This window comes from Paramisgurnus dabryanus, chromosome 2 (genome assembly GCF_030506205.2).
Source record: "Paramisgurnus dabryanus chromosome 2, PD_genome_1.1, whole genome shotgun sequence".
Lineage (NCBI taxonomy): Eukaryota > Metazoa > Chordata > Actinopteri > Cypriniformes > Cobitidae > Paramisgurnus > Paramisgurnus dabryanus.
This window is the reverse complement of record NC_133338.1, coordinates 29,539,516-29,565,596: the sequence shown is the minus strand read 5'-3', so window position 1 is coordinate 29,565,596 and position 26,081 is coordinate 29,539,516. Positions and strand designations below refer to the sequence as shown.

Here is a 26,081-nt window from a genome sequence, read left to right as displayed (position 1 = left end):
CTAGGAGCTCCGAATATTAAGGTAAGCACAAAGGGAGTTAATAATGCTTCTATTCATGTTATTTCCATTAGAGAGCGTCCCATCCAGATTCTAGATACAGGCATGCAGTTGAGATGCAGGTGCGGGTCAAATCTAAGTATTTACGTATTAGAAGTAATACAAATCTGTCACCAGATCAGAATAATGAGAACCTCCTCTGAATGTTCTGAATGCTCGACTGTGACAAGCCTTTCACAACAAAAGGTGTGTCATCACGTCACAGGGCAGTCAGAGGCCAAGAGCTGAGTGAAAACAGTGCAGCTTCCATTCAAATATATTCAAACAAAACTGCAAGAACACCACAATATCCCATTGCATGACAGCAGGCAATGGCATTCTGAGCAAGGATCACCTGAAGGGCAAAGACAAATGTAGTTATGGTTACACATGGTTACGTAGGTGCATCTATTGATGGCTCCTTCGTAGGCTTCTGGAGAGTCGTGTCGTGAAAAAGGCGGAGAAGTGTTCTGTTGGCTTCTTGATGCTTTCTTTCACTCTTACACTTAAACTACTTGTTGTTGGACTTTGGTCTGATACTTAAGAGTTCAGCAAGTTAATCAACAGGCCAATTGTATTAAGCACTGCCGTTGATGAGTCAGACCCTAGCGACCCCCTTCTTATTGTCAGGACACCTATCGGCTGCCTGTTCCGTTGCCATGGCATCCTTACCAAGCCTCATCCTGAGGATGTGTGAGAGCGAAATGAAAACTAGTAATAGTAATCTGAAGACTGCATTTTATTATGGTGTTTATACCTGCACTTTACGATGATATTTTCGTGAAATTCACTTTACTGAGTCACAAAGCAGCGGTGTTGATTAGATAACCCCTGGCGTCAGAAACCAAGGGCAAATGTCCATCTCGTCACGACAAGCTGACATTTGCGAAGGTCTGACGATAAACGTGATCCGGTCTCCGGCGAGGAGGGATGCAAACATTCTCCTCTCGTTTCTTTCTGCTTCTTCTCTCACCGTTTTACCAAATATAGCTGTAGAATAATGAAAACAATATCCAGTTTATATCTGCAAGTTAGTGAGACACCCACTCTCATTTGCAGCGAGAGCAAATGACCCTGGGGATGAGTCATAACATTACTTTAAGGCTGTTTTATTCTCTCCTCACAAACACAGCAAAATCTAGAACGGCCAGGTATCCTTATGAGATATATACAGCCAAAGAGCTCCGCTGTCCTGCCGTGCCCTGAGCCCCGATGTTCTTCACCTCAGTGCCCCTTTAAATAATTCCTCTCTTTCAACATTTCCACTGAAAGCAACAAGGCAGTGAGACTAAGAACCAATGAGAGGCTGATGTGCATTGGCATTGTAAATGAGTTTCATTTTTTTTGTTTTGACAAACGATTAAAAAATCGTGCTTGTGTATAAAAGTGCCCAAACATTCAGGATATTAAATTAGTGCATTCATGGGTTACCTTGGACTTAATTTTGCAGAGACCTTGGAATAAAGTGTGAGGTGTTTTGCATTCATTTAGACCTAACAATTCTTTGGTACACTCTTAAAAAAAATGGGGCTAAATAGAACCAAAAACTCGTAATCATGGGGGAACCATTTTTATATACCACCTATGAAGAATCATCCAGATATGGTTCTATATAGCACAATATGGTTCTACATACAGTAGGTGCTATATGGCACTTAAAATGGTTCCCCTATGATTACGAGCCAGTGAACCGCTTTTAATGCTATTTAGCACCCAGTGTACCATAAAATCAGTGCAAATAAAATATGCATTAATTTGTCATTCAACATCATATGAATAATATTTTATGCATTTTCGAAATCATAATTCATTTTTATCCCATTAACTGTACCATACGTTAAGGCCACTGAATCTGTCTGACCACTCCCAACTATCCAGCGGCGGGCTAAAAGCTAAAGTGTTAACAGTCTCTGTCTTATCAGACTACATCAACTTTCCTTAGTTTAAAAGAAGAAAAGAAGCGGAGGGACGTTCAGGGGGGCTATCTGTAATCGGACCTGGTTTCCAGGAGTCTAAGAGGATTTTGATGCAGTAATATTATACGACGGTCCCAAGTTGAGCCAAACAAAGGTGCGCGGCCAACCGCCAGAGCAGAGCATGTCATCTAAATAGTGCAGGCTTCTTTTTGCAGTTTATTACATCCAACTGCTTTGTGTTGCTTGAGTTTGGCTGGGAGGCGGCACAAAGGAGGCAGTTTGTTCACCCTCCACAAGCATGCTTTTATTGCAGCGGCCCTTTGATGTATAGAGAGAGACGCATTTGGAGTAGGATATCCCTAACAGATCAACAGGGAAAAAATCCCACTCTTTTAGTATTGTCTCCAGCCTTTCAGCAAATACCTCTTTTATTCACTTTCATGGCCTTACTTTAGACCTGTCTGTTATTACAGTGCGATGAGGAAAGCCGCATAGCCTAAATGTCTGGCGTCTAAGTGTGTGTGTGTGTGTGTGTGTGTGTGTGTGTGTGTGTGTGTGTTTGACTGCACGCATGGCAAACGTGAGAGGGACGGACATGTTGGAAATCGCCGTACGGTGTAACAGAACTAAGTGGCATCACGCCAAGTGTACACATGTTTGCTCAGTGTCAAAACAGAATTCAACAACAGCATTCAATTTGCGTCTGTCTTTTTGAGCAATAATAACAAACCCAGTCAAGTGACTAATATGCCCATACCAGGATATCTGTACATTTCTAATGGTGATGTAACAAAACATAATGTCGAACAATTTAAATTATGATATACTGCAAGTTATTGTGACATGAGTTAAATGTAAAATAAACAAATAGTTGAGCTTTAAGTAAATAGAGGTTTTACTTTCGTTTTGACTTCACAGTGATAGTCAATTACACTCAATATAAACCTTAAATCTTTTTTATTTGTTTTGGTACAGCAATTAATATAATTTCTACTACCAATTTATATTATTGTTTATTTGTGTTTTTTTTCACTGTGCCCCGTCTTAAATAAAAATAGGACCTTTACTGAGAAACTTTTTACAACTGCCAATACTGTCACCACAAGAGACCAAATTCTGACTCAGATGGCCACTAACTAAACAGATGAACAAAAACATAAACAGCTCATGCACTTTTATATCTCAGGCTAAATAAAAACAACAACAGTCTTTGATGTCTTGGCACTTAATGATGTCCAATGAGTAATTGTTTAATTTTTGTTTGTCCTATTTTGTTCAATTAACAATGACTTTGACCAGGAGGACTAAAGCATTGTTGCTTATGGCTGTATTAACAGCTCAATATTAGATGTCTGTATACTCCAAAATGCAAATAAACAAAGCCTCACTGCTGCTGGCCCTTAGAGTCCAAACCTTCACCATTGAAAAGCATGCAAAGTAGACTAGTCAAATAAACTTCACCTCAGGAACTATGATGGGGGAACATAAGTTGGAGTCATAACCTATTTATGCCCCGAATTTTATTGAGTAAAATATATAAAGTTATTAATGAGACATCAATATCTATAGCAATCAGCTTTGTAGAGTTTCGTTTTTCCATGAGCATGTAAAATTACGCAGTAGGTTTAATATGCAAATGTGTGAAATTAAAATTGGTTGACATGAGATGTAAACAAACAGACTTATGTTTTTAGACTCTTGTTTAGTTTATAAAAATAATTAAAAGGCAAGTATAAATCAAATACTTACACTATAATGTTAAATCAATTTTTCATAACCCATCACATTGACACATAATGTGTTAAATAGCATAACACAAATTTTTTTTTAAAAATGAACACATCCTTTCTTATAGTGTATTTGCATGTGCATGAAAAGATTCAAACACTCTTGTCTATAAATGTTATGTGTGTGCGCGCGAGTGCGTGTGTGTATCATATGGATTTGCGCATTAATTGTTCACAGATTATGGTGGTGTGCGTATGTACATCCATATGAGTGATAGTTCAGAGCTACAGTTTCAGTTTACATCACTGCAGTTTATTTTTACAACTATAAACTGCACTTGACCTAAATCTGCTTCTGATAGCTCTATTCTATGGTTTATAGAGCATGATGATGACTTTGTAGATCCAGTGGTGGCCATCATTAGGAGATTTGGGTCATTTTGAGTTGCAGAAGGCATGGAATGACATTACTAATGAAGTTTTGAGGAAATATATAGACACTGTGCTAGGAAAATGTGCAAATGTGCAGCAAAAGGTGGACATTAAATTTAAAAGTGGATTAAAACATGCTCACTTCATCTGATATTTGTTGTGCATAGAGAAACCGTCATTATGAAATCAAATCATGTTTTGGAGACAAAAAAGGTCAATATTTTCAGATCTGTGTCTGGTGTTCTAAAACATTTGGCCACCACACACATGCACAATTGCCAAGAAGCTTCACAGAAAGCTGCTAACCATGTCATGGTGATATTTAAATTGCATTGGTATGCTACTAGCCATAATCTGCATATAAATCTCATAGTTCACTAATGATAAAATGAAATGTCTGCCAAATGTCAAACATCCTGATGATGAAAAGTCAGGCGGTCAATACAGTCATAACTTTGAGATCATCATAAGTTTTAACACTGTATGATGACTCTTATAATATACAGATCCACCTCCCCATGTGATTCAGTCATTGACACTTGTTGATCACCAACCACTAAACACTTTAGTGACAAAACTATGGAGGATTCATATGTAGGATTTTTAAACACAGGGCAACATCACTGGCACATTGTTCAACACACAACATAGCAGGTGTATAGGTTACATTAAACTGCAGATTAATATTTAAAGGTTAAAAATCATCTGTATTGAATTTGAATTTATAGTTTAAAATTGTGATTTTTAGTTGCTTAAAGTGGTCTGTTTCAGAATCAAAATTGAATAGTTCAGCGGATAGTTTACCCAAAATTTTTAAATCTGTCATCATTTACTAACCCTCAAGTTGTTACAAACCTGTATAAATTTCTTTGTTTTGCTGAAACAAGCCCAGTCACACGAAATTACGTACCTATAGTCACGTAATTTTATTTTTATTTTTCGTGATACTGATTTCCGCGGTTTTTCGTGATTGTATCACGAATTTCTGTTTATGTGTCATTGTCACGTATTGGTTACTCAACTGTTTTGTCCTATTTTCTTACAATTTATGCTTCGGTTTAAGGTTAGATTTACATAAAATGATATCCTTACCCAAACCCAACTCTAACACTAACGCCAGGAGACAATGTTTTAAAAATTTGAAAATATTAAAAATAAAAATAAAATAGTATAAACCAATACTTTAAAGAAACAGTATGTAAGAAATTTATATCAATTAATCATTAAATGGCCCGGAAATGTCACTAGACATTAAGAAATCATTTTCATTTCAAATGTTTATATCACTCACAACAGCGGTCCGGCTAGGATATTCTCATTTAAAAAGTGGAGTTGCAGCCCTCAACTGATGTTTATGTTGTCGTTTGGTATATTGGCCACCAGCTGTGTGATTGCAGTACCAGTTTTAGCCACACGTTTTGTGATTGCAATACCAGTTTTGGCCACAATCCTACATACTGTTCCTTTAAGTGACATCCTAATGCAATCACCAAATCTAACACTAAACCGAAAGAAAATGGTTTGAAAATAGGAAAAGCAGTTGATTTACCAATATGTGACAATGACACATAAACAGAAATTCATGATACGATCACGAAAAAATTACGTGACTATAGATACATAATTTTGTGAGACTGGGTAGCAGCGGAAACACTGGCACCATTGACTTCTATAGTAGGACAGAAAAACACTATAAAAGTCAATGGTGCTCAAAAATGGTACATTGTTCAAAATATCTTTCTTTGTGCTTATCAGAACTAAGAAATGTATAAAGATCTGTAACAACCTGAGGGTGAGTACATGATGACAGCATTTTCATTTTTGGGTGAACTATCCCTTTATAAGTTACAATGGTCTGTATCAAAGTTACTTTTGTAGTTGAATGTTGAAATCTATATAAATGTATAATTGTTGGTTCAAATGTTCTGGACCAGAGTTGATTTCTCAAATTAAAATAATTTGAATAAACATGAATTCATAACTGTCTGGACTAGAATTAAAGATTTAATTGAAGGTTGAAAGTAGTCTGTATTAGAGTTGACTTTGTATTTGAAAGTTGAAATACAGTCTGTAACAAAGTTGGACTCTGAATATTGAAATTTGAATAGAGATGAATCGTCTGTATTATAGTTCAATTTGTAATTAAAGGATGAAATGAGGTAATGCCCGAATGAAAGATGTATGCATAAGACCAGAGGTAGCATTTGGTGACGATAAGTGAGAGAAATTGCAGAACGACAGACATCCATACAGCCATAGAGAGGATAGGATCCATTCCTCCACTAACACGTGCACACACCCACTGCTTAGGGTTATTTTTACCGCCAGGTACTGTGTAAGTTGTGACGTGCAAGCCCCATTACTGATATTTATGGAACACAAATTGAAACAGAGAAATGATACGGCATTCCCAGAGGACCCATCCACTCTTAATAGTGGTCGGTAAATGGAGTGAAGAAGGGGGCTTGAAAATGCTGACGGTGCAATTCTTTTTGGCAGCCATACACTTTAGTTCTCATAATGATTTTGGAGACTGGGCGAAGCCCAAATGTAATTAGGCTTGACAAACAGCTCAGGTGACCTGCATAAAGACAACAACAACACCAAACCCATGTGTTCAGATAAAAAACAAAGAGAGTTTCCTATATTACGTGACTAACGCAGATTTTTATTTGGAGAACCACACTACTAAGTTATATTATAGACCTTTTTTGCCAAAGCCTCTTATTAAAAAGCTTTCTATAAAACATTTTTCTCCTTAAAGTTTATGTTTTTGCGTTTTATAAGGAGATTCCTTTAAATGAGCCAAAATAAACATTGCTGAGGTTTCTAGGCATTATTTCCATTGTAAATAAAAACCTCTCACAACATACCATTCTTTCCAATCTCTCTTATCTACTGAATTTTATCTCCTATTCCCCAAGACATTTCAAATTATTTTACAGCCATAATAAAAAAGATGTAAAGTTATTTATTTTCTATAAATAGAGTTCATAGTCATTAATACATAATATGATGAACAACATATTAATAAAAATTTCAGAGAAAATGACTTGAAAGGGTCAAATAATCCAAACAAAACACTGTTGTACCACGCAATAACAAAACTGAACAATACTATTTCTAAATTTGTTTCACTAACTTGTAAAGGATGTGCTGTGAAAATTAAGTAGCACTGTTTATTTATGCTGTTATGACGAGAGGTCAGATAAGGGCTGGATGGGGGATTTTGTCTTAGGCAGAAGAACTGACCTGTAGTCTGAGTTTCTGGGTTTCTCTGTTTAGGAGGTACGGGGGAGGGCAGGGGTGGTGCAGAGGGCCGAGTGTGAGTCATCCAGGGAGCCTGTGAAAACTGTGCGAGCGTGGATGGAACGGAGGAGAGGAAAGGAAGACTGGAGTGATGAAGTGATGCAGCTAGGAGAAAAAAGAGAGAAAGTGATGACAAATTAATCTGAGGCAGGTTCAAGATGCTGATTTTCAACCCAGTATTGGGTTAAAAAGGGACAAAATTTTTCCCTAAAAATGTTTTTAATTGATCCAACAATGGGTTAAAATCAACCCAGCATAGGTACAATCCAGCGGCTTGTTTTCATCCCTGAAAGGGAAAGTTCACCCAAAATTGAAAATGCTGTCATCATTTACTCTGCTTCAATTTCTTTGTTCTGATGAACATGAAGGAAGATATCTTGAGAAATGTTTGTAATCAAACCGGACCCCATTCACTTAAAAAGTAATACTTTTAAAGTAAATGGGGTCCACGGCGGTTTGGTTACAAACATTTCTCAAAATATCTTCTTTTGTGTTCATCAAAAAAATTAATTTAATACAGGTTTGTAACAGCATGAGAGTGAGTAAATGATGACAGAATTTTTATTTTTGGGTGAACTATCCCTTTAACGAAGGGTAATATTCTCTTAAAAAATAACCCAGGATTTTTTAGAGTGTTTTGTGCTGTTCTGGTCATGACATTCCACATGAAGAGGTTTACCCTCTTCAAAGCCCCCGTTTCTCGGCAACACAACCCTCCTTCATTTATTTAAGCACTCAGCGTTTGAAATATCTACGTATAGCACAAACTCACCTGCATTAGTGTATTCAACCTCCAGACACTCATTCATTCAGTTTTCTTTCAGATTCATTCACTCCATCATGAAGATCAAGTATGTGCTACTCTGCAGTGCGCCAAAACCTGCAAGTGCAAAAAGAGCGACACAGGAATCAATACAAAGCAGCAAACTCATGAGCTGGCAAACGTTAATGCATCAAACCAAATCTGACAACGCTCACTCGAAATTCTGCTGGGTATTTTTAATCCAATGCTGGGTAAATATTGGACAGAACACATGTTGGGGTTGTTTCAATGCAATGCTGGGTTCTGTCTAATATTTACCCAGCATTGGGTTTAAAGTAACCCAGCACAAATAAATCACATGTCATAATCACCTTAAAGTAAAGTAATGTATTTATTTAAAACTTTTGATTTGCTAAAGAAGGCTCTCGTAATTGATTTAATGTTGATGAATTAGAAGTTACTGATAACCTAATGTGAACTGATCTGAAGAAATATTGTTTCAAATTCTATTAAGTCTTAAGCAGACTGGCAGTGAAGAGAGATGCAGTTCTATTTAATCAGATTTTTTTCCAAGGCACCGAGCCTGCTTGCATTCATTTCCCATTAGTATATCAGGATCAATTGCCATGTGCATTCTATCGTGAACTTTCTATCCCATCAATTAACAAGTAAGCTATGTAGTTGTTTACTACTGATGGATATGTGCTTATTGCTACTGACAGTGTAGACATAATTTCTGAACACGAGTCTCAATATAGGAACAGGTGAAGGAGTACGTGTTGCACAGACTTATGAACTTGTTGCATCAAAACACTTGAATCAAAGTTTCTGTCCATTTACAGGAAACAAAGTCTGAATATTAGCCATAAAATGTGTTTAGATATCACTGATCTTTGTCTTGAAAAAGACTTTTTGGACTTTTCTCTTTCCCCAGCTCATGTTTTTAGTGTGTCTGTGTTGCCCAAGCATACAGAGTAGGGTGCTGTTTACGGTTGTTGTGATTTATAAATACATTGCTGTTTCGTTTCTTTTACAACTCTCCAGCTCGAGCGAATCTTGGCTCATATGCGGCTAAATACCACCTATTACTCATGTTACTTTCCAGCACATTTGTAGGACACATGCAAGCATAGCGCCTCGTCACTGCATAACAATTAGATGTCTGAGTGTTCACCGCGCAACTGATGGAATTTTACTGATAACAGACAACCTTCCGATTTGGATTTCGTGACTTCAGTTTCTTTCTTTATGTCAAGATAAAGTCGTGCGTGAGAAAAACACTGTCATTCCTTTAAGTTGACAGCGTGCCTCAAGACGGACGGGGATTCAGCTTTTTTCTTTTGCTATAGTACATACATAACGAAGCTCAAAAGTGTATTGCACAGATGTAAGTATGGTACTTAAAAACCCTTTTCCTCTGTTCCCACAGCTTTGCAGCAGCAACAAGTCTCCCGAGAACTTGGTCCTTACTTGGCAGAAAAATAACATTGTGGAATTTGATCTTACCTGACTAAGGTCTCCCTAGGCTGGGAAAACAGTCATAGATTGAAAATGTCGTGAAGTGTACCGGCTTCGCGTAATGTTGACATATATGACGCGCAATGAAAGCACGGGCGCATCAAGAAGTGCACATTGATATCTCGGATGCGCAACTTTTGTCACGGTCATTTGTTTTTCCGTTCAACGTCTATTGGGGTGAGATCTGTTGTAGCTACTGGTCAGTTTAGTGCCCACCTAAACTTGACCGCCTTCGCTTATTTCAATCACGTAAGAGCACTAACGCGGCGTTTCTCTCAGCGAGGGCATTGCGTAAATCTGTATTGGGTTTTTCGGTAAATCGCGACTGGTTGCTATTTGTCCTGTCGGCACAGTCACCAAGGTGTTAGAGAGTTTAAGCACGCGGATATTGCAAAGGGGTTATTAGATTCATAAGTCACCCAAGTGGTGGGCGATCTTCTGAGCACGGCAGAAGTTCTCATATGATGACTTCAAACAAGACACATTACCTACCAGCATCTGTTGGAGTGTGTGGATATTAAGACACTTCTATCTCCAGGACAGCATAGGGGAAAATGGTAAGTAGCATGGAAAATACTATATACTTATAAAGGAATAATTATACTCCAAATGGCATAGCTTGTGTTTACACAGTAGGGTTGTAATGATAGGAACATATTTTCATAGACGACACATACGAGTGGTCTCGTGCTTATGGACCCTAAAGCTGAAGGCTAGTTATATGAGGGTTTATAACTGGTCAAATGAATATAAAACTTTGTAACGGAGCGGTTTTCTGTGATTCGTGTATCTGAGCAGAGCAAAAACGCAGGCACAATAATAGCCGTATAGAGAACATACATTCAAATTTGTTTTGTTGTTCTTGCGCTGTGTGCCAAACTGCGCTTTAATGCCTATATCGCTTTTTTATACTAAATATGATTTTTTTCCCCCCAAGTGCTCTGTCAGTGAGAAGCAACATGTGTAGACATGTCCATCTGCCCTGCAGGACAAAAGCAGAGCATCAGTAAGCTTTACGGAGCGCAACCTATTACTGTGTGATTTGGGGACATGTTTTGACCCTTTTGGGGGACTCCTCTTTAGAGGGATATGACCGACTTTTGAAATAAGTGATTCTTTTGTTAAGCAAAGGATCGGTCAACATGTGATCAAATATTAACAGGACGGGCTTGGCAGGGATATATTCACGTGACAAGGCGTGGGGAAGCAATAGAGTAAAGCAATATCAAGTGGCACTTAACGAAAGTATAGATTTTTGCCTCTAAGTAACCTTAGCTGTGCTATGATTTCAGCACTTTGGACAGAGGCACCGGAGTCGTTGAACGCTGCGGACTAACACGGAGTGGACATCGCCTTTTGTGTTTGCAGTTCTTTTGCCAAAGCTAGGGAATTGTTTCACTTTTTCCTTCTTCTTTTTTTGCTTTCGGAGGGAGACCAGTGAAAAACAAACGCGAGGAAAAAGAACCAGTCAATAGCGGGTCTGCTTACTTTGCGCTTGGAGTTTTGTCGTCACTTAGAGCATGTGAAAGTTGAAATCTTAGAGCTGCTGTAGGGTACGCGTACTTTGCAAGCTCCACTTGGTGCACAGCGTTAACTTTGGGAAATGCAAGTGTTGGTCTTGGAGATCTAACCACTGATAGTGGTTGTCAGCTCTTAAAAAGGTAAGACCAGTTTGTGTTATTATCCACTTCACTAGCTGTTCTTTTTTGCGACATGTCTTTTCTGTGAATATAGCAATTGTACGTCTTTACGTATTTTAAGTTTAGATAGTGGTTACGGAAGGAGAAAAGGCTACGCTCTCAGTAAGATGATGGACAGTGATGGGAGAGAGAACACTGAGGGAAATGGTAAACTTACGTATCGTTTTACATTTCGCCTCAACTTACTCTCTTTACATTAAGGATAAAGCAGAAAACGTAACGGTGACAAAGTTATTTTAATTAACAATCACGACTCTATCGCTTATTCATAAGACCGAACGGAATAATATATACACGCACAGGACCTTACAAATTCACCCATACAAAGCCATGAACAGATTTGGCAATTGTTTATGTGCAGTTATTTATAATATGGCAAAGTAAACAGTCACACCATAATCAAAAGCTTGCGGAATTCTTGTTGTCATAAATGCGCAATTGTCTAGTACAGACTTTGCTTGCTGAATAATGGGCATGTCTTTTATAAAATATGCGACTCAGCACGAACTAATCTATCTATCTATCTATCTATCTATCTATCTATCTATCTATCTATCTATCTATCTATCTATCTATCTATCTATCTATCTATCTATCTGTACCTGTCATTCAGATCCTTTCCTACCAGCTAAAGGTTGTTTTCGTTAGTATGGCGGTTTAATTTATTCGTTGAATCGATCCTAAAGTGGTGCAACCAGCCCTATCAATGTAATCGCGTCTGTAGCATCTCCGCACTTCGTCACCGTGGACATATTGCTAGTGTTTTTACTACGGACCGCGTCTCCGTTTCATTCATCCCGAGATATCCACTCCTCTCCTCCAGCATCACCTGCTCAGCTCGCTCCCCAGCGCACAGGTCTGTCTGTGCACACGCAGAACAGTTGGGAACCACTTAGAGCTAAACGCTTTCGCCACAGATAACATTTCACGTTAAAGTATTTTGAATTGCCTCGCCAAAAATAGCCCGAGGGGCAAAACATTGTGTGCGCGCGCTTGTGTTTGCGTGTTCATATATTTATTTCCATTTAAAATGAATAAGAATTTGGATAGGCGTGGTCAGGATTTTGTCAATTGTTCTGGCTGGGTTAGATGGAGCCACCGATAAGATTGCCTGATAAGGAAATGGCTGAGAGGCTTTCACGCGTATTGTGGAGGGACCTGAAGAAGAGCCGCGCAAGACTGAGGCAAAATTAGGACAGTCAGCGTTTTATAGGAGCCTTTCGCTGATGATTTTCTGACTTTTATGCCGACTAAGTTTAGGAATTCGTCTCAGTTTCTGAGGGGGACGAGCGGAGGATATTGGTTACGCTCGCTTTTTTGTATCCAAGAATCTGATTAAAGTGTGAAGCGATTGAATGACAAACAGACAGATATGAAAGCCTCCGGGCGCTCGTATCACTGCGTTAATCAAGAGTCTATCAGGCGGAATACATTCAATGTGTTATTTAGCTGCTTTTAAATGATCCTTGTGGCCGTTTCTCTTTGTCCTGCTGCGTTAGCTTCTTTCATCACTGCTAAATCGGTAATTTCTCTATTAATATTTTTTCTTGTCATGATCACACAGAAATAGTTATCGAAAAATCTGTGTAGTTACTAATATAACATTTAATCGAGCCTCTAATTTTACAGTGACATAAAAGAAGTGGAAAAATATGCACATGTTTGGTTTGTTTGTTTGTTTGCTCTTTTCCGAAAATAAGATAGCAGTTGATATGGGAACAAAATGTAGGTAGGCTACTTAATTATCGTTGTTTTGTGTCATTGTAACATACGCATTATCATTATTGGGCAAATAGTATAAACATAATTATGCAAATGCAACATAACGGTCATAAACGCCCGTATTTATAAGCAACCATTTAATGCATAAATGCATCTTTATGTTGTACAACGAAATAATGCCTGATTTTATTGGCAAACAATGACATTGTGCATAACTAATACTTCTGCATTCACATATTTGATTTTTTTTCTTCTGTATTATTCTGTCTTACACCGAGTGGAATCCTAATAGCCTATTAAACTGTTAGTGGGTTGTGTTTTCATACCTCTCTAAATAATCTCAGAGTCGTGTTTCCTTTTGTCTAATGTATATTTTTATCTTTAAACAGCTATATTTTTATATTATAATTTTACTTCATAGACAGAAAGGGATAGAGATGTGGGCTGGTGGTGTGGGTGTGGGCATGCGGGGGGGAGGGGGTACTGGAGGCGGTTGCGGGGAGGGTGGGGGGTGCTGGGGGATGGCACGACACACTTTGTATGTAAGGAGGGTTTTTTATAGAACTTTCTGCAATGTACGTCATCGGATCCGTCCATAAATGGGGTTGTGTTATCTAGCTGAGAATCTCCCTCTCCGACCCCCTCCTCTCAGCTCTCTCTGATCGCTGCAGAGTTAAAGGTGGGCGTCAATAACAAATCTGAGCTTGGTAGGTTTCAATCCAAATAGGCTATCGCATAATGCTATTGTGGTATTATATTTTTTACAGTTTAATCGGCGTTTCATTCATCATTGCTGACTGAGTGCCGCGAATGTTCATGGGATAGGTCTATTTATAAGTCAAATATGGAAATGGTTTTGCTTACCGGGACTGGCTTTGTTAATTAACTTTTATAGAGATGTACCGACTTATTGCGTACTGATTCACTCACGGCCGCGGGAGGAATTTATTATAAAGAATATGCAGAGTTCCTTGGGGAAATAAAAGCTGATGCTCGCCACAATTGCGAACAAGGAAAAGGTCATTTTTTCCTCTAAAAAGGTGGTTTATTCTATAAAAAAATAGTGTAATTAAAATAATAGAAGTCATATTAAGTTTTATAATAATTATTATGATATTATAATTTAGACTATGTGTTGGCAACAATTTTAATATTTTGCATAATTTAATAATCTACTCAGTGGTGCCAAAACAATTAAATAATACAAAGCTAAAGCTTTTTTTCTGTGCAGTGTAAGAGATTTGCATAAGTGGAAAAGGCAATAAATCTTTTCAACACTTCCGATTGCGGATTTTGTTTTTTTGGTCCAAGAAAACCAATAGAGGCTTGAGGAATTGGGCGCGCGCTCAATAAGTGCTTGCGTGATGTGCGTTGAGGCGCGAGGGCATTAGAGAAATGCGAGAGGTCGTGTTGTATTTACAGTGTAGGATGTAGCCTAATAATACATTTTTTTAAACAATCTGATTGTTATAGACATAGGACTTTTAAAAAACAATTGTGTTATTTTGTTATCACGTGCCTTTAATGCAGATGTTGCTCTTCGCATCAGTGAGTGTTGTTTGTGTAAACAGGGGAGTTTATGCATATGTGAATTTGTGTATTTGACCTCCAGCAGATATTTATTTATGCAAGTTCAAAGGGCATGTGGTAGGGGCTATGTGGTGAGTTTTGCTACTTGTCCACCCACCTGTGTGCTTTACTCTTATATAAAAATGGAATTGCACTTGCCTTTTTGTATGCGAATAGCTACAGAGCAGTATTAGTGCTGGTGCCTGGCAACTAAGGCTCCACCAAGGAATCTTTTTAACAATTCGACAGCGTCAATGCTTGGGTATGTATGCAAGACTTCTATAGCATGTTTGCAATTTGCCTCTGTGCATGTGAGATAACAACGGTAACAAATCTGTGTTTGAGATTTATATAAAGGTTTCATCACAAGGGTGCTGACAAATGCATTAAACTATAAAAATCTTTGAAATTATTCAGACTGCTGTTTCTCATCTGGCGACAATGATTTTATGCTCTTTGCTTGGACACCGTGTTTAGAGTCTATCTTTAATTTCTCACCTTCTTTTTCAGCAATAAATAGGTGAAGTTTAAGCTTAAATCCAACAGGTGGTTGTTTAAGTTGTATTTTCTTTCCTAAGGGCACTATTTATTTAAAAGCGATGAGTAGATCCGTTCCTATTGTCCAATTATATCATTTATATACATGTAATACTTTATATTATGATATTATTTGTCGCAAAGTTATACATTTGCAAAAGAAGAACTATGGTGGTTTATAAAAAGAACCAAGTACCTAATTATGTAAATATACTCACCCTTGACACATGAGGGTTTGTTGGGCAAGCAAAAGGCTAGATTACCAGAGGATGTGTGTACAAAGGGATAAAGTGCAGCAGAGGGCTTATACCCCACGGATACATTACCAGTGTAGCTGGTGTATGCTGCAAGAGATAGATTACAGTTACATGGATTGTATAGCTCATTGTGTCTAAAGTGGATATCTGTGTGTAGCCCAATAGCGTAGCTGCAATAAGTCAAGACTTTAAGATCTTTATCGTATACGACTGGCCGCTGTTGACCATCATCAACACTTTAATGATAACAGAGACCTGTTGCAGCTTGCTGCTGGAGAGAGGAGTACTGGGCAATTCTTCAGTCTAAAGAGTGGCTCTCAGATGAGAGATGCTGATGTGAGTCACACAAAGCACTGCCTAGTCCTAGACTGTTCCCTACAGATAGCAAGCCGACGAAAAATTAGGAAATATGCACTCATTAATGGGTGAAGGATCTAGAAGCTGTGCAAAATGACTCACTCATTTCAAAGCAATGACAAAACATAAAGGTGAGACATACTTGGAAAAAGTGTACCTACTTTTGCATGTTCACCATGGCAAATTCATTGATGTATACTAAGTCTTTAATTGTGAAAGTTGCATTTCATTTAATTTTTCATCTTTTTTTTTTTGATGTTCGCCGATTCATGTTTTGGTGACAAGTGCTGAAATGTGTGGCAAAGTGTTTGTGAAAATCTAGTACCATGCTAACATACGTGGTGCTTGCTTTTAAGTTTCATTGTATCGCTGTTTGGTCAGAAATTACATTCATCCCTTTCCTGTGTTCACTAATGATGTAGTTTGTGTAATGAATGCTATAAATTTGATTTTATTGGTGTGTCACACTGACCAGTGACAACGATTAGGACCTAGTTTTCTCATTATCAGCTGGCCAAAGACAGCATCTTAATCTTTATTTCCCAATGGCTGATAATGAGACTATCATTAGTTGATTTTACAACTACTTTTGATCCCAAAAATTTTTGTCATCTTATCCTGGAGTAGACAGAACTAGATTATTTTTAGGTTCGAACAGGGCAGAGATCTCCAGTAACCTGTTGATGCTTCGTTAAGTGTCAAAATGCAACTTCAAAATCCTACATGGAAACTTATGTGGAAGAACTGTCTCATTGTTCCTGGATACCATTATGTTGGGACAAGAAGACAACAAGAGACAAATGCAAGAAGAGTTTTTGAGAAAGCTGAGGTGACGTCATTAGCGACCCGACCTATTGGATAGAGACACGGCCATCGCTTCTGACGCCGCTCCGACTCTCTCAACATTCAACGCGTCAATCATCTGATCTTTTAATTTTTTGGTGGTTGGGAGACAAGATGGGGATTTTTGATTTCTGAAGTTTTCACAAAAGTACATTTCTTTGACTTCTATCTTTCTGTATTCATATTAATCCATCTCCCATCTGTCCTCTTTGTGGTTTCTGTGGTGTTGGTGTCAACTTTGTGCTGCATTTGCAATTCTGAATGAGATCCATATTATTTTTGTGTTCCTAATGAGAAGCAGAGTGATTTATTTATGACTTTACTGGCTGTAACAGCCCTTATGCGCAGTGTGAGCGTATATGATTTTGTGTGTGTGTGTGTGTGTGTGTGTTTTACCTTTCTTGGAGTCATGTCGCTCAGTAATTGCTGATGCAACTCTTTGTCATCCAGGGTTTGCCCTCTCCTCCTGTGAACCTATGGGATGAGTTATATTCATCTTGGCTTGTCCCTATAGGGAAGAGGAAGGGGCTGTAAGCATGAGTATGTCTCAATGAGTGAAGATGAATGTGTATTTATGATAGTTTGTTAGTGTGTTATGAGTGAGATGAAGATGGAAGAAAGACAAGGATGTAGAATATGTGAATATGAGTCAGTGTGTGTTTGTGTTTGTACTTAACTGTGATGAGGCAGGTGTTAGCATCCGCTCCCATGCTGGGAACAGCTAGGTTTGAAACCTCTCCACCTCATTACCTTTAGCAGAGTATAATCATCATCACTATACACCAGACTCATCTATATAAAACTTGCATTGGATACGGTCATTGGATACGGTTCAAAATCACAGGGAGCTTTTGAGCATGGTTTTGCTGAGCGTATGGGGAGTTAATGCAGTGTGTGCGAGAGGAAAAGAGAATAAGGACCACAAGAACCCCACCCCTCCTTTCCAACCTAGAAGGTCATGTCATATGCATTAAACATGGTAACGCTACATTTGAACCAACATGTATCAAACAAACCACTCCTATAACTGACACCTGAAGAACAATGCACAGTATTAAAAGCAATAAACCAACATCTGGCACATAAGCCCTTTTTGGCAGACAGAGGGTCTCGTACTTACAATGGTTTAAAATATCACATACAGAAATAATGGGTCCTTGATGTGGTGGGGGAAAGGGTAAGCGCTTTACTTTGAAGCTACCTTTGTAAAGTCACAATTGCAAATATCAATTTCAGCAGATGATCTAGTCTTGTCACAAAAAGGTGTTTCACATTAACCCAACAGCTGCCCATTAGGAACCAGCAAAGCCACTCAATTTAAAGTGAAGGGCAAGAACAGCGGAGATTGAAAATAAACAAAATATACGTCAGGTAGCCTGTTATCATAATGCCTTTTTTCGTCTTAAACTTCCTGAAATAAACTTAAAATACACAAAGTGATATTCCTCAGCTTATTTAGTCTTATATTTACATATTATTTACTTATATTTTATTCAGTCTTTTTACGAGGAAACATCAAAAGCACCACATTGTCACCATCAGTTAGATTAGCACAATGAATAACACCTGAGAGAAGAAAGCGATGACTGATATGTAAAAGCCGAATGAAGGCTTTAATATCTCCAAGAATTCCCATACTTTGCTGTTAGGCGATCTGTGAAAGGCATCATAACAGACTTTCCGGTTATTCCTTAAGCACAATCGTCTCACTCGGTTGGCTCTCGGTCGGGCTCGCGGTTGAGTCACATGTTGCAACGTCACGCAGTAGTTACTGTAGTCGCGAGGAGGAATGAAGCCGTCATTTCAAGCTCGCGAGGTCTCTGAACGCGCACTACACTGCGAGCGCTCACCATGCCATCCAACTGCTTCAACCCAACTCCAGAGGATCCGCTCGGTCATGGGAGTCCATTACCTCAACCGTGCAATTTCCACCATCAATAATTTAATCTATTTGCTCCAAAGCTGAAGAGACAACTTGCAGCTGCTTGTCGAAGAGCGCGCAAATATCGCAAAAATAGTTACGCGGAGGGCTTACCCAAAACATCCCAGATGACACAGCCCTGGTGAATGGTCTCCTTTTCGACTGGACAGTAAAGGTAGGTTTTTGTGAGGAGTAGAGTATTATTTGATGGTTTATGCTTTAATGAGACGTGGAGTTAAGAAAAAGTAGTCAAGTGCTAGATCATGCAACGGTACTGGCTGTGCCGTAACATGAAACGCTATCCTCTCGTGCATAAGATACGGCGTTATTATGTTGATTGAATTTCTAATAGATAACAAGACAGGGGTAGATGCAAAAGTGTGTTTTATTCATTATCCGTGTCTAATATCTATTTATCCTGACTTCTTTTATCCGTTCAGTAAGAGTTCGATAGAGCATAATGGTCAATCTTGTTTTTTTTAAAATATAAAAAATTCTAAACACATAATAGTATGTTTGTTCATATATTGTTTATAAGAAAACTAGGCTACCTGTCCCAACGTTCCGAGAATAAATAGGTTTGGCGAATTCAATAAGACCTGAAGAACACGAAACTTGAGATCATCGTTTAGGTTTACCGTGTAGAGTCTAGCCTTCCCTTGAAATAGATAAAACTACCAAAGAAGAGCAGATAAAGTCTCCTTAATTGTCATCATAAATTATAGTTCTAGGTCACTTTTGGAAACAATAAGAAAAAACTTTTAAACTACTTGAATACGGTTTTAACTTTTTTGTCATGTCCTATTTGACTTTGTAATCATGCATTTTAATATTAAAATGTTTAGATAATCTGTGATATTGTGCATGTAGCCATATATATTTTTGAATGTTACATTTTCATGTATGATTAAACTTTTAATTTCCTTTATATTTGAACCATAGTTGATATAGCTATACCTACATTTGAAAAAGGAGGGAAATGTCAGCTATTCATTCTTTCAGTTTGCCTTGTGTGTTCTCTCTCTCTCTTATGTTTATATCACAGAGAGAAAGAATGAGATGTGTTTCTAATGGTCTATGCTTTCCGCTTACACTGGCATCAAAAGCTTCTCGAGCGCTTTATGTAGGCGAATACGCCATCTAGTGCAAAAGTGTTGTAACGTCAAAAAAAAGAAGGTAGAAGAGCAAATGATGGATTATACGTAGTTGCTGCTGTTTTATCCTCTTCTGCCAACATTTTTAGTGAAAAATGTATGATCACATACAGTTTATACAGTAAACGTATACATTTGAGCCTGATAAGTTTTTAATGTTTGACACCCTCAGGATGTTTCCAATTCCTAAGAAAGTTCCCGGAAAAACACTCAATCTCTACTAACATATCAGTGGCAAATCTTAGATAATATTTCCAGTTCGTCAATGCCTGCTCTTTCTCCTGTTACGAGAAAAGACGCAACTTATACATAAATTATTACAGCGCTAATGTTTAATTTGTCTTCTGCCTTTCGGCTTCAAAGCCTCATTCACAACACAATCATGTGAACTACAAAGCGTGTTAGTATTTGAACAGCACCTCGGAATAGTTAACTTATTTATTAGTAGTGTTTAATTGATTGTTGCTTTGTTTTTTGTAAAGATAATGTAGATCGATGTAGATTGCTTTGGATTTATTTAAAATATAGCCTGCAGCAGCTTTAAAATCCAAGGTAGTGTAAACCAAGTTTCAAAGTCTAGGGCCTTAAAATTGGGGTAACTTTCCCACAGAGACATTTCATTGCAGCCCTAATCTGCAGGTGCACAAAGAAGGGAAAGACAAATGTTTCTCAAAATGTGCTTATGCACTAGTTAGTGTTCCCAATTTTGGCCTATTTGTTAGAGCTTGTGATGAGGGATTTTATTGTTTGAGTTGATCTTTAAGTTATGCTTTAAGGCACCAGTTTGTGAACATACAGTAGAAAATAAAGTTAATTTGAAGTTGTGTCTTGTTTGATCAGTGGTAACCATTATGGATGGCATGTTTTAAAGTCCGAATGATAATTAGCAGCTGAGACACCTGTGTGAGCTTAGGTGATGCACACCACACTGTTCATGTCATTGAAGTATAGAGAGGCAATCAGAAATCTTTTTTGTTATTCTCCAAAGCCTTCATCTTCAAACCTTTGTTGATCCTTTTATATATTTAATTACACATTGTTAAATGTCTTCGCATCTTAGACCTTTCTCCTTTTTCTATAGAGTGCGAGGACTAATATAAAAGTGTCTGTTACCACTATACTTTCAAGTTGGAGGAGCTTTATATATCTGTCATCACTGGATTTCTTTACTAATCCCTCTGTGGCATGGAGACTTAAGCAAATACAGTTGTGGGGGTATCAGGATCACGGAGACCAAACTATCCTGTCCTACCTGCCCCCTCTCCAAACAATTGAGCAGGTGCAATGTGCTCTTTCTCGCAAAACCAAAGAGCTGCCACTCATGTCCAACCGAGGTACAATCATGTTTTACAGTAAAAGATGTTTCGACGTGCTCTTGCCAAGCCCCGAGCACATGGATCAAATACAGCTGTGTGAATGTAGTATGTCATCAGGCTTTCTGTATATGTTGTTTTGAGGTAGAGAGTTCACTAAAGGTTGCATGCATTCTCATAAGATAGGTTTGATTGATGTAAACCTTGTTTGTAGAATATTCAATGACTTAAAATGAATCTGGCTTCAAAGGTGGTAGATAAAAAGTACAAATTAGCTTTGAAAATCGAATGGGGCTTGTTTTGCATTAAATCTTTATTTTAGATATTTAAACAACACACCTGAAAGAGTGATTAGATTCTTTACATAAAGCTTATTAGCACATTACCACTTGGCTTCTCTGACCCATGAAAAACCGCTCCCTGTACTCCCATATGTACACAAATGCACGCATCGTGTTTGCACATCGTATGTTGACAGGATATTGCAATTGCACGCAATTCGAACACAAACACGGTCAACATATTAGCGCAGAACAAACACATCTGTCCAGGTAATCTTGTCTTCTCGCTCTCTGCTTTGAATGAGACAGAAGGTCTCGGTTATTGCCAACTCAGTCCCAGAGCAATAAAGTGATTCATTGTCTAGATTACGTTTTAAGAGGAAGTTGATTGAGAGCATAATCCATATTGATTCTCTTGATGGAAACAGGAAATAGCAGAGTTAGAAATAAAATCGTTTGTTGTTCCCAGTGAGAAGGGACCCCAGAGGAAAATGGAAAGCAATTGTGAGCTGATGAGTGGCACTGCCCCTAGCACCGCTTCTTCCAGCCTCACCGCCCTTTTCCTCTCATCCCCCTCGGAGACCAGCCAGAGACGTCATCAGGGTTGTTGTGCTCCTGGTCTCCACCCCCTGCTACACACCAGCGCTCTAGTCTAATTAGGAGGTAAAGATACAATTTAGTCAATGTTGTTACCTGAAGGCCTTCTCCTTTGACAATAACTGACCATCATCTCACTATGACGTTGGCGCACCTCTGATGTATTTAAAGTTCTGTGTTGCCGGTAGGAATCGGATGAGAGATGGCATCCGTGCTCCACCTGGTGTCAGGAAGGGCAAGAGAAGGGATTTGGTTGTCAGCATGACTGATGCTGGTATCTCATTCAGAGTCTTCTGTAATATATATAAATACCTCTCTCATTAGGGAGACGACAGATGTTTGTTAATTGGGATCATCCTGAAACTGGGGCGGTTACTGGGCTGTGTGTGTGCGCGCGTGTGTATGTGTAAACCCACATTAAGGTTGTCTTGAGAGCTGCAATGCTGACAATGATCCATCCATCCTTACAGACGTGACATATCTGGAGGAATTTTGTATGAGAATAAAATAAATAAGCCAGAATTATTGAATAATCCACAGACAGGCACTTTAAATTCCTTGCTATATTCGGCAGAGGTAATTGCTGACAATGTAAGAAGCTTTTTTCCATTACTGGGAAAGCTGACAGACTGAAGTATCTTTTCATGCCTGCAGAAGCAGCTTTTACACACATTTTGTGCAGCGCCTGATTTGATTAGGATTGATCTGTTCTCCACAGCTGTATCCTCAGCTTTTTTCCATGCTTGTTTTTGACCATTTGAGAGAGGAGATTAAAGATGCCCCCACCTCATCTCCCTTGCCAAACACACACATTGGCACACACACACACAAACGCACCCGTACCCCTCGTGGACTGCAACGTCACTGAGCAAAGGGACTTTGAGCTCATTAAGTAGAGGGCTGTGATATTCTGAATCGAGACTGTGGGACTCCCAGCCGGCCTATTTATAGAAAGCACATCTCCATGGCAGTCATCGCTGCGCTAGCAAATCGCAGCCGTGGCCCCAGACACCAATTAAGAATGAAACAAATGCCTTTTAGACTGGGCGGGTCCCTCCTTCTCTCCTGTACTGCCTTCTGCTCTGAGAGCGGTCCCTCCCTCTGCCTCGTCCTGAGGCAGAGCGGGGCACCGGTAGGACGGCAGCAAGCGGAGAGAACTGGCGAAGCCTTGCTGCGGATCTGGATATTTTTAAATGCCCCCCCATCCCCCACCTCTCCCCTCCTTCGAAAAGTGATAGTGATGCTAATCTATTTTTTGTTGTTGTTGTTTATGAATGCTCCCCTTGTCCATTCATATGCACTGGGATGCCATTGGATGCAATGAATTGCAGTGACTCATAGAGGGACTTCGGAGAGGTAAGAGAAAGCTGCAGAGCGATTCGCAAAGAGGAAGGGAAAGTGAATGAATGAAATAGACCGGCGAAGAGGATGATGATTCCCTTTTGGGCTGTATTGGTTTCCCAATATGCATTATTTTGCATTTCTTAGAGTTTAACAGCTGGAGGAATCGAATTCAGAGGAAAATGTGCTCATTAGAATACAGCATGCGTATGGGTATGAATAGGTGAATGAAGGATGGGCATCATTTAATCTTTCCCTGCATCGCTTCCCTCCATTTTAACACCTCTTTCTGTTTCTCTCTTTCCCTGTCATTTATCTCACACGTCTCAATTCATTTCCCTCTTTTCCTTTGTGTCTCTATTTCAGTTAACTCTATTAATGGGAAAGATAATCATTTGTGAAGCATCGTAGTGAGCTTGGATAGTTCTTGTGTGAGAGTCATGCGCTTCCAAAGTTTAAATTACTCGCATGATAAAATGATTTAAATCTTAGTTAATCGGTTTTTGTTATTATTTTACACAAACATGGTATTTTTGGTCCGCCTCCAAAGTCATTTTTACGAATGGATTTTGCACAGTATCTGCTCCATCTTTCGCAAGCAGTCAACACTTCACACCCCTGAAAGGTAACAGAGAAGGCGGCAGGGGAGCGTGCAGGAGGATAGAAAGGGAAAGAGAAAGACATAGAAGAGTGGGAGCAATCCTCACATGTCCTCCTAATGATACCTCAGGGGCTCTGAATTTAGCCTGCTGCATTTGTTGGTGGGTGGGGGGGCGCGCGTTCAGGTGTGTGTGCCGAGAAAAAGAAAGCGGGTGGTGTTAGTTGCTTCCCCTTGGGCTGTAACTATAAATGAAACAAAGAAATAACAAGTCTGCATGTGGCGTATGTGTTGTGCGTTGAATTGATTCGCGATCACAAAGTTTCATTACCCACAATAACGTAAGACTGCTGTAAACCATTACAACTAATTATGACTCATGAGACAACAATCACCTGCAGAGAGGAAGAACTGCACTCTGGTGAAAGATTACACATTATTGACGTTATTTAGAGGCATAATGAGTTCCGAAAACATTGCTGCACCACTTGGATCAATTTTACAACAATCGTTATCTGAGTGTTTTGTCGCTGGAAAAGTGTTAAGAATTTGCTTTGAAGTTGTGCTTTCTCACCATCTCACCCCTTCACTTTTTTATCTCCCCCATCCCTCTTGTCTCTTTCCCTTTTGCAGTTCCAACAGGTTAGAAGAGTGATGACCATCCTGTTCGTTACTATGGTTATTTCATACTTCAGTTGCATGAGAGCTGCGCCCATGAGAGAGATCCCGGGTGTGCAGGGGGGCCACCGGGCTGAAGGCTACCTGGGCGCTGCTGCCGCGGCGGCCGCCGCCGCCGTCACCTCGGGCAGCCGGGGCCACGGGACTCCACAGAGCGGTGGGGGGTTGCCCTCGCTCACGGACACTTTCGAGCAGGTGATCGAGGAGTTGCTTGAGGTGGAAGGGGAGGCAACGCAGCAACTGGGCCCCGGGGCCGACCAGGGCCAAGGAGGGGGTGGTCCCGCAGCAGCAGTCGCAGCGAACTCGAAGGACGTTGACCTGTATGCCTCGCGGGTGATGATCAGCAACCAAGTGCCTTTGGAGCCACCGTTACTCTTTCTCTTGGAGGAATACAAAAACTACCTGGACGCCGCCAACATGTCGATGCGCGTGCGGCGGCACTCGGACCCCGCGCGGCGAGGGGAGCTCAGCGTTTGTGACAGTATTAGCCAGTGGGTGACAGCTGTGGACAAAAAGACGGCCATAGATATGTCGGGCCAGACAGTCACCGTTCTGGAGAAGGTCCCCGTGACTAACGGTCAGCTGAAGCAATACTTTTACGAGACCAAATGCAACCCCTTAGGGTACACAAAGGAGGGCTGCCGAGGAATAGACAAGCGGCACTATAACTCACAATGCCGGACAACCCAGTCTTACGTGCGAGCCCTTACCATGGATAGCAAAAGGAAGATCGGCTGGCGGTTTATACGGATAGACACTTCGTGTGTATGCACATTGACCATAAAGAGGGGCAGATAGTGTACACAATGTATAGATTTTATTGAGAGTTCTAAAAAAAGAGAAAGAGAAAAGAGAAAATATCTATTTGTATATATACATAACAGGGTAAATTATTCCGTCAGATGAAAATTTTATGGACTGCATGTAAAAAAGATGAAGTTTATACAGTAAAAGTGATACTACAGTCTATTTATTGAACATATTCATGACCTTGTAAACAATTAAAAAAGATCTGATCAGTCATTTGCGCCCAGTTCAAATTACTATATCACATTCCTCAAGACATTGTGTTTTTTACGTTGCCAAGATTTTGAGAGATGAGGAGAGGAGGGGGTGAGGAAGAATTACGTTCAAGAAAAAAAAAAGAAAAAACTTGCATGCTGCTTCAATCGTGAATTGAAAAACTGTCCACTTTGGGAAAACAAGGAAATGATTTCCGACCAAAACATTCCGTTTACATTCTCAACCGTAACAGGATTTCCTCCTCTAAGTACTCTTGTCTGTTTACTATCCTCAATTTCTCAAGGTAATGTTGGAAATACATACTATGTCAAGGTGCTGTTGTCAAAGCTTTGCTGTTTATTTTTTTATCCCCACAAGATGAAAAAAAATATATAAAAATATATATAAAATTTATTCATTGACATGTGTTCTGGATTAATATAATTCATTTTGTATGTTGTGAATTTGTTTGCAATATTAAATTGAAATATTTGAAGAAATAAAATTACT

The 26,081-nt window shown here is 39.2% G+C and overlaps 1 protein-coding gene across 11 annotated transcripts; it reads left to right on the top strand.

Moving 5' to 3' along the window:
* bdnf (brain-derived neurotrophic factor) lies at positions 1-26,081 on the top strand. 11 transcript variants are annotated; one of them, XM_065267745.1, is made up of 2 exons: positions 1-21; positions 24,525-26,081. In XM_065267745.1, the coding sequence occupies exon 2, from the start codon at positions 24,546-24,548 to the stop codon at positions 25,365-25,367; it is 822 nt and encodes a 273-aa protein (XP_065123817.1). In that variant the 5' UTR covers positions 1-21; positions 24,525-24,545; the 3' UTR covers positions 25,368-26,081. The 11 variants fall into 11 exon arrangements, with proteins under 11 accessions (XP_065123817.1, XP_065123823.1, XP_065123818.1 ...); XM_065267751.2 differs by lacking the exon at positions 1-21 and adding an exon at positions 9,368-9,570; XM_065267746.1 differs by lacking the exon at positions 1-21 and adding an exon at positions 9,831-10,258.